Here is a 12,468-nt window from a genome sequence, read left to right on the forward strand (position 1 = left end):
CTGTTTTCTTCAAGCAAACCTCTTTCGAGCAAAGTTGCAAGCTCCAGTTTATGCTCCTGTTCTCCGCTAAAACCAGATTGTGTTCCTCCACCAGCCTGTCGGCTTGACACAGCAGGAGCCTCAAAAGAAACCTTTTTTTTGTCCTCTCGTAAGGACGAATTTTTCAGTGCCAATTTGGAGTCTCCTAATGCCTCAACAAAACTGATCAGCATCTTTAGATAGGGACTGTCCAAGATGAAAAAAAAAAATATTCACTCGCTAAAAAAAAAGAACAGAACATCTTTCTACAGCTAGGACATGCTTAAATAAATGTGTTCCGATGGCGGAAAACGATCTCGTATTTCTCAACAAGGAAATGCTTTGGTGCAGAGACCCGTCAAAGACCAAGCTTTAAACTCTTCTGTTCCATGTATAAACAGACATAGGCCTTATGCGGCGATATCCTCGTGAACCTCGTGTATGCGATGCCCGGTACTATACATTAACTATTACGCACGTGGTAGAAATCTCTCATGACGTTGCGCCTCGAACCGTTTATCAAATAAGACCCACACAGGAATCAAACTTGAACTGAACTACGAGCGCACTGGGTTTACAAGCAATGTGGTTGAATTCAGTTCAGATTTCAGTTCAGCCTTTACTTCACATTATAATTTCCGTGCCACCAAAGATGCAAAGATGCCTTTCTGTAAACTACGTAAGGCATATGAGAACGTAAATTCGCGGTTAATAAATATCACACAATACGTACGCCACCGAAACAAGCGCATTGCAAAACCATACAGAAGCCCTCGGGTAGACGCAGCAGCAGTAGTCGACGTACGCTTCGGGAGATTCCCGACAGATGGCACAGCCTTCCCGTTTGCTCGGCGTAGTGTACTGGCTTGGAAGCGCACTACATTAACGTTGTACTGGCTTGTGTTGTAATAAAATCTTGATGTAATGATAACGTGATATGGAGGAACTATATTCTGATGCGCAGTAAGCTGATGCGTTTCAGCTGTGTAGCTTTGGCAGGCACAAAAAAAAGTTGTCCATGAGTATAACACAGTCACTCATACCGTTAACGGCACAGTGTATATCTCCAAAATTTTTAAATGGCACATGAGATATTTCCACAGCCACTCTGCTTTTGACAACTAGCCCTGCCGCCTTCACAAAATGGTCCACTATCCCACACTGCTACGCCATTAAGTCACTCCTTGAACACTTATAGTAACTTTGAAGCCCAAAAGTAACTAGGAGTAATGACTGCGATTTATTTTTACCTAGCAGTATTTTCGTGCTGCACGCATTTCTCCGTTACGGAGTATATAAGAGCATATTGTATGGCCCGCAAAAAAATGAACAAGAGTATATAAGCTGCCGTCGCCACATGCACAATAAAATTTATTAAGGCCACAGAGTGATACAAAAAGATGAATTTTCTTATCAAGCATCGGTTTCCCTATTCTGCTACGCTTCGTCGCAATTGCTGCTTTGCGACGAATTGATTGCTAGCATATCGGCGAGAAAGTTGTTCTAAGGCTATAGTATTAAACACCCTGTTCAGCAGAAAACTGACATCGGCATTTTCATTCTCGGCGTTGAGAACAAACAATCATTGGCATGGCTCTGGCAGCTCGCAGGCGAGATGGCGGGCATTGATTAGTCGATCGGTAAAGTGACATAACAATACCACATAGTGTCACACAGTTTGGAAGAGCTGACAATTCGAGTTGCTCGTTTCAAGTAGGTGGGAGGGAGGGTAGGAGGATAGAAATCGACATTACAGAGCTGTTTGGCGCTAAGTCAAGCACGCTACATCTTGGCCATGCAAACACGTTTGTATGGCCTGCTTAAAGCTGGGTTTTTTATCTTATATGTCACGTGGCCGCCGTGGCCGCCTTCCATTTAGGTGCTATTTTTTGAATGATGACTTTCTTCACGCACCAGAACCAAGGAATACAACAATCACGTAGCTAGTTAGATGAAGTGGTAGCTGAGCACTGTATGCTGATAAAGAATCTACGAGATATTAAAGGCACAAGTTAAGGATTTGCTAATTAGGTGAACAAACTGCATACCCACGAGCGAAGAATCGAAGATAGGAACAATTAACACTAACGCTTCATACTCTTAAAGGCGGTGCTTAAGTGCCTTCCATTTAAGTGCTATTTTTTGAATGATGACTTTCTTCACTCACCAGAACCAAGGGTTGATGAATGGCATGGGTGCACCGAAACCAGTCTCCACAGCCTTTCTGCGAAAAAATGCAAAAAACCGCACATCTTTATACCGAACCATAGCTTGGTAACGGCGCACAAGCTCTTGCGTTCCTGGGCTCCTGACTTCCTGGCGCTCCCGGGCTCCGACGCCTCATCAGTATCACCCAAGGAGTCACACAGAACCACCAGTGGGGTCCATTTGTGCTCATACAGTGTTGTATTCCTTACCAGTATTATTCGAATTAATCAAATCGTCTGTGAGGACCATTTTCACCACTCACGGCGTTACAAGTTCTAGAGAAAAAAAAATTCCGCTTCAGTAACTGTAAATTCCACTCGTAGCTTAATGAGCTTTTTAATTGATCTTCAGGTAGTCAGTGATCTAATTTCTCGGAGGCTGTCAAAGCACTTTAGTCAACTTAAAGCCCATTCTTGCCGACTAGTCGTGGTGCAACATTCCTAAGATAAACCATGTTTTTGCTAGTCGCCCGTATTTCTAACTGCCTGTTATGGTCCTCCATCTCGTAGTTGTTAGCATGCCGCTACGGAAGCAAGGTACCCCTGGTGTCTAAAAACTCTAGTACTTAGTTTTGCAAAGAGGGAAAAAAATGAATATAAGAAATCTACTGTTGTAATGATATGCCCCCCTTCCTAACGTGCAGGGACCTAGGTTCATGCTTTGGTAAGTATATTAAAAATCATACCTTGAGCGTGTTGGTGATCTCTACAGTAAGCTGGTTCCTGAAAGGACAGCACCACTGGAATGCTTTCATCCTGTAGATGAGTGCCAGACATCTGCAAAAGGCGGTGCAGGAATGATCACATCACAGTGAGAACACTGCACTTGGGTGTTCATACTAAAGCAGTTTGTACGGTCCGCCAAATTTCAAAGTAAACTTTATAGTTGTGTTTAAAATTACGAGCCTGGTTCGAATTAGGAGTACATCAACAAAGCTGCATCATACATCAACGAAACTCACATTGAGTTTCGTTGATGTATTTTTCTCCAATGTGTCCCCTTCGACAAATATTGAAGTAAGAAAGTCAAACACCCATCACAACAAAATCTGACAAGATCGTTATAATTCTGCTTTCTGTTCGTGCCCTCGAAGTGCTTTTTAAAGGAGGGAGAAGTTTTAGAATCAAGCATAAATTTTCCACTTTCATCGTGAAAGGATCTCTTGTACAAGCAATACTGCCAAAAATATCACAAACTGATGATGTCCTGGGACGAACGAAGAGCTCGAAGTTCGCATTTTAGGCTTTAATAAAACACAGCAAGTAATCCGCCCGGTCCTGGTGATTTGCCAGGGTTAAGGTCGTCTATTGTTTTCGAAACTTCGGCCGCAGAAAATTGTTGTTCCAAAATTTCTCGCATCTAATTATCCACTTTTGGCATTAAAGGTAAGTATTCTTCCTAAAACAGGTCATCGTTTACAGGCTGATGGGCAAAGGGTCCGCAGTAGTATTCGTAAAATGCATTTTCAACAGCCATTGCACCACTTCTTGCTGACCCTTTACGTTGTATATCACTGATCACATTACGTTGTGCATATCTCCTTTCAAGTCCTAGAGAACGCTTAGTGGGTGTCTCGCCAGCTGTTATTTTTGCGTCCTAGCTCTTATCAGCGCACCTCGGTATTATTCTTCGTCTAGCACCTCAAGCTATTGTTTTACAACGCCGATGTCATCTTTGTACTTTCCAGGATCGGCAGCCTGCAACTCTATCAGCGCTTTCAGGTTCGACGTAAGAACGACGTAAGAACGCTTTCATCTATGTTATTATCGTGCTTTGTTTCACTGGATCGCTTCAGGCCTTCATTATAAGGCGCTGTTTGAAGCACTCCCATCGTACGACATAGCTTTCACTAGTCGCTTCTAATTCTTTTACTATAGCTCTTGAACACTTGATGCATAATTATCTCCACCTAAACGCTTCATATTTAATTACCATAAGAGAAAAAAAAATGACAGATTTTGGTGAATTGAACCTCTCGATGCTTGGACGTGCCACAGTTTGTGATTTTTTTTTTTTTGGTCACCAAACTAAATGGTCTAAATGTGCAAAAGCTGCACACGATATTTGCAGTGATTGTGTAGGGTTCCTCTTGGAAAAGGACCAATCGAACCAACCTGTTTCGGAGGGTACGCGCTGGAGGCCTTCGTGTATGCTATTTATTCGTGAGACAGTTAGTCGTTTTAGTTTCTTTACGGATACTAAGAGTCCCTTTTTACGTGCTGTTATTCAGTTGAGATTGGGTAGAGTTTTGCCTGACTTTGTCGCAACATCCCGCTGTATTCAAGGAACTATTCGGGGGTATTTCAAAAACGTTGTTCAAGTTGTCATATTCTTTATACACTGTTTTCTTCCGCTTATCCTAGTCATGTGACAAGCAAGAAACTTAACAGAGATATAAGTGGCTCACTGTTTCCTTCACCATGGGGCCATTTACAGTGCAGGCCCTGGTCAAGATATCCTTAAAATAGTTACAAAATGGACATTACTCCTGCAGCTAAAACTTTCTTTTTTCGACCACACAGCGGCACCTTGTCGGTTAAAGCGCAGTTGCAAGAGAAAGGAATTTTTGTCCATGACGAGTCCGCTGTTTGTTATGTAAAAAGGATGAAACCATATAGCACGTTTTCTTGGACTGCTGGGACGCAGTTTTCTTCTGCGACGCCGTCCAAAGGATTTCTAAAAAAGGATTTTCCGCTTGCCCCACACTCGATTAGGTATCTTCCAATTGAAAACGAGGACGGTATTCCAATGACCTTGCAACGTTGTTAGGCCTGCATAGTATGTAGAGAAGCAGGATCGCAGTGCGCCATGCAGCTCTTGGCGCACGGCCAGTTAGAGAATACTTTAAGGAAAGTGTTGTAAGATACTGTTAACTTATAAAACCCTTGGAACCAGCACCTGACTGGCTCCCGCACATTGAAATTTTGAAATATAGAAAGGAATTTTAACCCTGGTACGTCAGTCAAATACGGCTGACGGGTCCTGAAAAAATAGTGTATATTTTGAGAGCAAGAAAAACAAGAGCGGTGGTGTAGTGGTTAAGATGGCCGTCTACTGTACCGGAGTACCCATGTTCGACCCCGGCCGCCAGCGGCTGCGTCTGAATGGAGGTGATTCGAATTGACATCCGTGTGCTGTGCGATGAAAGATCCGCAGGTAGTCTAAATTACTCCGCTGCCCTCCCACTACGGCACCTGTTTATCTCTCTCCACTTTCCCTCAAACCGTGAGTACCTCGTTTCCCACAGGTGCGAGGGAAGGCTTCTCTCGTTTTATGATATAACTCGTCATTTGAGCCTGGGAAGGCGCATCTTTCCTTCCCCATCATAATTCATTAAGCAAGGCCCAGTAGGTACTCTGGTGCCAGCTACAAACCCGCTCCTTCCCCTGCCCCAAAGCATAATCATATTGTGAGCACTGTGTGGCGCTTCATCTTCCACACTGCTGAACGTGCTGCTTCATCTTCATCCTGCTCCCTCTTGTAGATACCCTTCGTCATCGCGGAGTGTGTTTGGCTGCAGTGTGCGACCAAGGCTGCAGGTCTGTAATAAAGCCTGATTCCCCAAGTCCGACCTTCGCGTTACCTTACACGTGGTGGAGGTGCGCCTTGATTTCCCCGCTGCTTCGTCACCTGCATCCACCTGGAGCTTCGTTCTGGGCGCCGTTTGACCCCGACCACCATCGTCATGACACAAGAAGGCCACTCCGCTATTCCGGCTGCTACCAACTCGACTCCAGCTCCCCTCGCCACTTGGACTGTCAGTAGCCGTCAGCGCGACCCGCAGATGTTCGCCGGTCTCCGCGGCGACGACGCTGATGACTGGCTCGACAGCTACGACCGGGTCAGTGCTTTCAACCGATGGGACGATTCTCTTAAATTAATTAATGTGTCCTTTTATTTGACGGATGTGGCCAAAACGTGGTTTCTAAATCATGAGTAGACGATTCCGGACTGGGCTACCTTTAAACAAAAGTTACGCCAGATTTTCTGCGCTCCTACTGTTCGCACGGAGTCCGCCAAGAAGAAGCTAGAAGCCCGACTTCAGCGGCCTAATGAGACCTACACCTCTTATATAGAAGATGTACTTTCACTTTGTCGGCGCATCAATGACACAATGCCAGAGGCCGAGCGGGTTCGGCACGTCCTTAAAGGTATTGGGCCACTCGCCTACAACGCCCTGGCCGTGCAGAACCCTACCACAATCGATGCCATCATATCCACTTGTCAACGCCTTGACGAACTACAGTCAATACGCCTGCAGCCTGATCCCACTTCATTTGGTTTCACTGCCGAAGCTGACCTCCGTGTGCTTATTCGCGAATTAATTCGTGAAGAGCTCTCGGCTCAAGGTAATTTGTGCCGCCCTGCATCTGAGCCACATAATTCAAGTGCCGGCCTGCGTAGCATTGTTAAAGAAGAGCTAGCCTCAATGACCTATTCCCCGCCAACATCGGTCGCTCCTACCATTTGTCAGGTGCCAACGTACGCTCAGATCACGTCCTTGCCGCCCGCAGTTGGAGCGCCTACGCCACCGGCGCCTACCACTGCTCATGTCGCTGCATTGGCACCACCTGCCGCAGCGCCGACATACTACCCCAACTGGCGCCCAGCCCGCCCTGTGTGTTATTACTGCGGGTACCGAGGCCATATTTCCCGCTTCTGTCGTCGCAGGCTCCAGAATGAACGCCGCGGCTACGAATCATTTGAAGCAGACTACCCTCCTCGCTTTTCCGGCTCTAACCACCGTTCATTCCCCGATTATCCCCGACGTTCATCACCCCCGCCAGAAAGCCCCGCTCCGCCTGCTGGTTACAGGCCTTCAAGACGCCGTTCTCTTTCGCCTTTTCGCCGCTCAGCCTCGCCTCTCCGTCAAGCTTCTCTGACGACCCCCCGCCTGTCGGAAAACTGACCACTGCAGTTTTAGGAGGGAAAACTGCACTCTTCGGCCATCCCAAAAATCCTCCGGAACGTCCCTGGAATATTATTTTAGTGCGGGTTGAAGGATTATCTGTTGAAGCTTTGGTTGACACGGGCGCCGCTGTTTCTGTGATACACACTGACTTGTGCTCCCGCTTGCGAAAAGTGAAAACGCCTTATGATGGACCTGAACTCCGTGGAGCTAATGGTGCAATAATTCGTCCTTCTGCTAAGTGTACTGTGCGAGTTTTTGTTGACGGTGTCCGCCACCATGTACAATTTGCCGTGATGTCACCGTGCGCTCACCCAATTATTTTAGGCTGGGATTTTCTGTCTGCCGCATCAGCCAGCATTTCGTGTCGCGACAGGATCATTTACATGAACGAGAGCGATCCGTCTTCTGAACATCCCGAGCCCCGTTATCGCCTGCTTGCCGCTACTAACTCAGTGTTGCCCCCTGGATGCGAACAACTTGTCGCGCTTACTTCTGCTGACATTGATAACGGAGATGTGCTAATCGTGCCTTCTGATCGCCATCTGACCCGCGGAATCGCGCTACCACCAAGTCTTGTTCGGTTTGAGCATGGCACAGCGCTTGTCGCTGCTTCGAACACTTCCCCAGAGCCCATTGTGCTGACTAAAGGGACATGTTTTCCTTGTGTCCTGGACATTCACCCGGTGTCCCTCACCACCCTTACCGCCCCCTCTTCCTCACCAGCAGCTTCTTCCGATGCTTCTCTCTGTATTCTCTTTGGCACCATCAATCCTGACCTTCCTGCGACTCACCGCCAAGCTTTGCAGGAATTACTTCGAAAACACCAAGCCTCCTTTGATGTCACTTCTCCGACCTTGGGCCGAACGTCTTCTGCACAGCACCGCATTATTACAGAAGGTACTTCTATTGTTAGCCGCCGCCCTTACCATGTTTTCTTATCAGAACGTAAAATCATAGAAGATAATGTGAATGATATGCTCCGGCGAGACATTATTCGGCCATCAGCTAGCCCCTGGTCATCTCCGGTCGTCTTGGTCAAAAAAAAGGATGGGTCCGTGCGTTTTTGCGTTGATTACCGCGCACTTAACAAAGTCACTCGAAAAGATGTTTACCCTATGCCACGAATTGACGACTCCCTCGACTGTCTTCAGGGCGCCGAATATTTCTCCACTTTGGATTTGCGTTCCGGTTACTGGCAGATACCGATGCACGAAGCCGACAAAGAAAAAACAGCATTCGCTACTCCCGATGGGCTTTACGAATGCAATGTCATGCCTTTTGGACTTTGTAATGCCCCCGCTACGTTTGAGCGCATGATTGACACTGTTCTTAGAGGACTTAAGTGGAAAACATGCTTGTGCTACCTGGACGACATAGTTATTTTCTCTGCGACTTTTTCTGATCATTTATGCCGCCTTGATCAAGTATTAACGTGCCTGGCATCCGCCGGTCTCCAGCTGAACACAAAAAAGTGTAATTTCGCCAAGAAAGAAATCAAGATCCTGGGCCACCTCGTCAGCCGCGATGGCATTCGACCCGACCCTGACAAGCTTGCTGCAGTTTTGAACTTTGCACGCCCTCAGCGGACTAAGGAACTACGCAGTTTCCTTGGCCTGTCTTCGTACTTTCGCCGTTTCATTCAAAATTTCGCTACCATTGCTGCACCGCTGCACCGCCTCCTTACAGACCGTACTACTTTCAATTGGTCCGAAGAATGCGAAAAAGCTTTCCAAACCCTAAAGAATGCCCTCACTTCGGACCCTGTTCTCGCTCACTTCGACGACACTGCTGCCACCATTCTTCACACCGATGCCAGCAGCCTCGGTATCGGCGCCATACTTCTGCAACGTGATACCGCTTCTCGGGAAAAGGTAATTGCGTTTGCCAGTCGAACTCTAACACTAGCGGAACGCAACTACACCATCACTGAGCAAGAGTGCCTAGCTGTCGTTTGGGCAGTTCAGAAATTCCGCCCCTACCTCTACGGCCGCCATTTCACGATCGTTACCGATCACCACGCTCTGTGCTGGTTATCAACCCTCAAAAATTTGACTGGACGCCTGGGCCGTTGGATTCTGCGTTTGCAGGAGTACCACTTTGATGTCATATTCAAATCGGGACGCAAACATCGAGATGCCGATGCTCTTTCCCGCTGCCCGCTATCAGAATCGCCACCTAGTGCTTCCTCGAGCCTTCCTGCGTGCACCCTCGACGTCCCAATGTCGTCCAGAGCCCCAACCTTAACCTGTGCTACTCTTGCCGCTGCTCCAGATCGCTACGCCATTATTTCAAACCAGCGAGCAGATCCCTACTGTATTTCCCTAATCAACCTTCTCACCGGTGCTTCTCACCCTCCTACCGCTAGGATGCGCAGGCAACTCCAAAAGTTCAAACTTGACAACGGCGTGCTCTCCCGTTATATTTATTGCTCCGAAGGCACCCGTTGGGTCCCCGTTATTCCGAGAGCGCTTCGCACCCGTATCCTGGCGGCTTTCCACGATGATGCTACAGCCGGTCACTTAGGCTTTCATAAAACTTATCACCGCGTGAAAGCCCGTTTCTTCTGGCCAGGCCTCGCCTCAAGTGTGGCAAAATACGTCGCCTCTTGTCTGCCATGTCAGCGCCGCAAACGGCCCACTTCTCCTCCTGCTGGCCTACTACAGCCGCTACCTTGCCCTGCTACTCCTTTTGCCGTTGTTGGCATAGACTTATACGGGCCACTTCCATTGTCCGCACGAGGTAATCGCTGGATCGTCACCGCCGTCGACCACCTAACACGCTACGCTGAGACCGCTTCCCTGCCTAATGGCTCAGCACATGAGGTCGCGACCTTCTTTTTGGAATCGCTCGTACTGCGCCATGGGGCCCCTCAAGTGCTTCTCAGCGATCGTGGTCGGACATTTCTGTCGAAGATTGTAGCCGAAGTTATTGAAGCCTCAACCACACATCACAAATTGACCTCCAGCTATCACCCGCAGACCAATGGGTTGACTGAGCGGTTCCATCGAACGCTTTCTGACATGTTGTCTATGTATGTCGACCAGGACCACCGAAACTGGGACGTAATACTTCCTTTTGTTACGTTCGCCTACAATACGGCTGTACAGCGGACCACAGGTTACACCCCGTTTTTCCTCGTTTACGGCCGTTCTCCCGCTACCTTTCTTGACGCCTCTTTTCTTTCTACACATGCCAGTTCCTCATCCTCTCTTCCTGACCAGTTCCTTTCCCGAGTGGCCAAATCACGCCGGCTTGCTCGCGTCAACACGGAAGCTAGCCAGGAAGACCGCAAGTACCGCTATGATGCAACCCATCGCCAAGTTTCGTTCCGTCCCGGCGACGAGGTGTTACTTTGGACCCCATTACGCACTCCTGGCCTTTGTGACAAGTTACAGCACCGTTACATTGGTCCTTACACAGTTCTTGCAAAAACCTCCCCGGTCAACTATCGCGTCTCCCCTGTTTACCCTCCTCCGGACTGTCGTTACCGTGGCACTGAAGTTGTCCACGTTTCACGTATGAAACCTTTTGTTCGGCGCATTCCTGCGGACTAATTGCGGCCAGGCTGGCCGCTTGAACTGCGCGGGCGAAATAGTGTGAGCACTGTGTGGCGCTTCATCTTCCACACTGCTGAACGTGCTGCTTCATCTTCATCCTGCTCCCTCTTGTAGATACCCTTCGTCATCGCGGAGTGTGTTTGGCTGCAGTGTGCGACCAAGGCTGCAGGTCTGTAATAAAGCCTGATTCCCCAAGTCCGACCTTCGCGTTACCTTACAATATATATTCAAAGAACAGGTTGACCCTAAATGTAAAGAGTGTGGCGTCGACGCCACTTTAGACTACATTACATGGGGGTGCGCGGCCTATCCGCCCCCCGCGGAGGCTCGGGTCACTGGGTGGGCCGAGGAGATCGCCGACAGGACACAACTGGCAGCCATCTGACGCGGCCAATACTCAAACTGAACCCTCACCTCATAACGACGATGCAAATAAATGTCTTCCCATCCATCCATTTCAACCTACTCTCACGACGCGATTCAGGTGTCCACAGAACAAGTGAGGCAGATACTGCCCATTTCTTTTCCTGTGAGGCAATTATTATGAGTCTTAAGAAAACTATAGGCGCTTCCACGGAATAATAAAGCGGCGTTGACTATGCGCCTACTGCTGAGGCGAAGCTTGGGCGTTTTCCCAATCTTTTTATACCAGCTTTAGGCGCTGGACATTTATATCCCTGCACTCTAAATGCTAGTTTTGCATCACTGATTTATTCATGAACTGAAAGTTTCTTTTCATTTATTTTCTTTATCATTAACCACCAGACGCTTTCGATCACTCACTTGAGCAGATGAACCAGCTTGTGTTCGGCCTCCACGTGTGCCAAGGGAAAGAGGTCCCGGTGCTTCTGGAGGAGCTCGAGGCAGTAGTCGATGAAAACGTTGAACGACTCCGCCAGACAGGCTTCCTACGCGGGGACCGGGGCAAAGAGTTCTAGTCAGACGAGCGGGAGGAATGGTCTATCACGCTCGCCTCAGAATACGAGATTAATGACACATCATAAAGGGACCGACTCGACAAAGTCCTTCGGTGAACTCTCATTTGTCTTAACAGCTTTCAGAGACGCACCGCGGACCTCCGTGTTACTCCGTCGGTGGCGGAGCACTCTTTTGTTCTTTGAAGAGACATTCGCTTTCTAGTGGTGCTTTTTTTTTTAACTTTCTCCTTGTTACTCCGTCGGTGTCGAAGCACTCTTTTGTTTTTAGAAGAGCCATTCTCTCTTTCGTGGCGCTTCATTGAAACTTTCTGGGTCGCTCTGGTCTGCGTGCGATTTGTTCTTACAGACAATAGACCTGCCATCTATCCACTGACCACCCTCTTCCCCGCCGTTGAATAGCCCGCGTATAAACAAACGATGGCAAAACTTCCTTTCTTCTTATTTCTGAAGAGTATGGGATCGGATAACCCCATGTAAAAACCGGTAGTTTTCAGTAGCAGTTATTTTGTTTAATTGTTTAAACGCGTGTAAACGTTTCGTGCATATTAAAAAAGAATTTGTCATCAGACATGCTGAGAGAAAGAGCAGCGTATGAAGACATAATTTCAGTATGGGTAAAAACGCCTTTGTGCCGTTGAGTGAAGGTTGAGGACAAACACAGTGGCAACAAAAGCTTGCGCGACAGACTGAGGGCGCTGAGCAGAGTGAGTTGAAAAACAGATGCATAAAACAGATCCAAGAGAATGTAGACGCTATGCCTCAAATGAGGGCATCGTATATGCTGCAGCAGACAATACAAAACATAGGCTCAAGCGGATACATTGACATGAAAGCG

At 47.9% G+C, this 12,468-nt stretch overlaps 1 protein-coding gene across 5 annotated transcripts in view; it reads right to left on the reverse strand.

The window, feature by feature from the left end:
* Positions 1 to 12,468, reverse strand: part of LOC146189842 (BAI1-associated protein 3-like) — a 441,950-nt gene that overhangs the window by 47,133 nt on the left and 382,349 nt on the right. For all 5 annotated transcript variants that reach the window (XM_084604615.1, XM_084604614.1, XM_084604612.1 and 2 more), the window contains 3 exons: positions 11,479 to 11,603; positions 2,912 to 3,002; positions 2,186 to 2,242 (listed from right to left, as the gene is read on the reverse strand). In XM_084604615.1, coding sequence (XP_084460741.1) covers positions 2,186 to 2,242; positions 2,912 to 3,002; positions 11,479 to 11,603 — 273 coding nt within the window. The remainder of the gene's footprint in view (positions 1 to 2,185; positions 2,243 to 2,911; positions 3,003 to 11,478; positions 11,604 to 12,468) is intronic.

Source organism: Amblyomma maculatum, chromosome 5 (genome assembly GCF_055883805.1).
Source record: "Amblyomma maculatum isolate TAMU_Amacu chromosome 5, ASM5588380v1, whole genome shotgun sequence".
Taxonomy (NCBI): Eukaryota; Metazoa; Arthropoda; class Arachnida; order Ixodida; family Ixodidae; genus Amblyomma; species Amblyomma maculatum.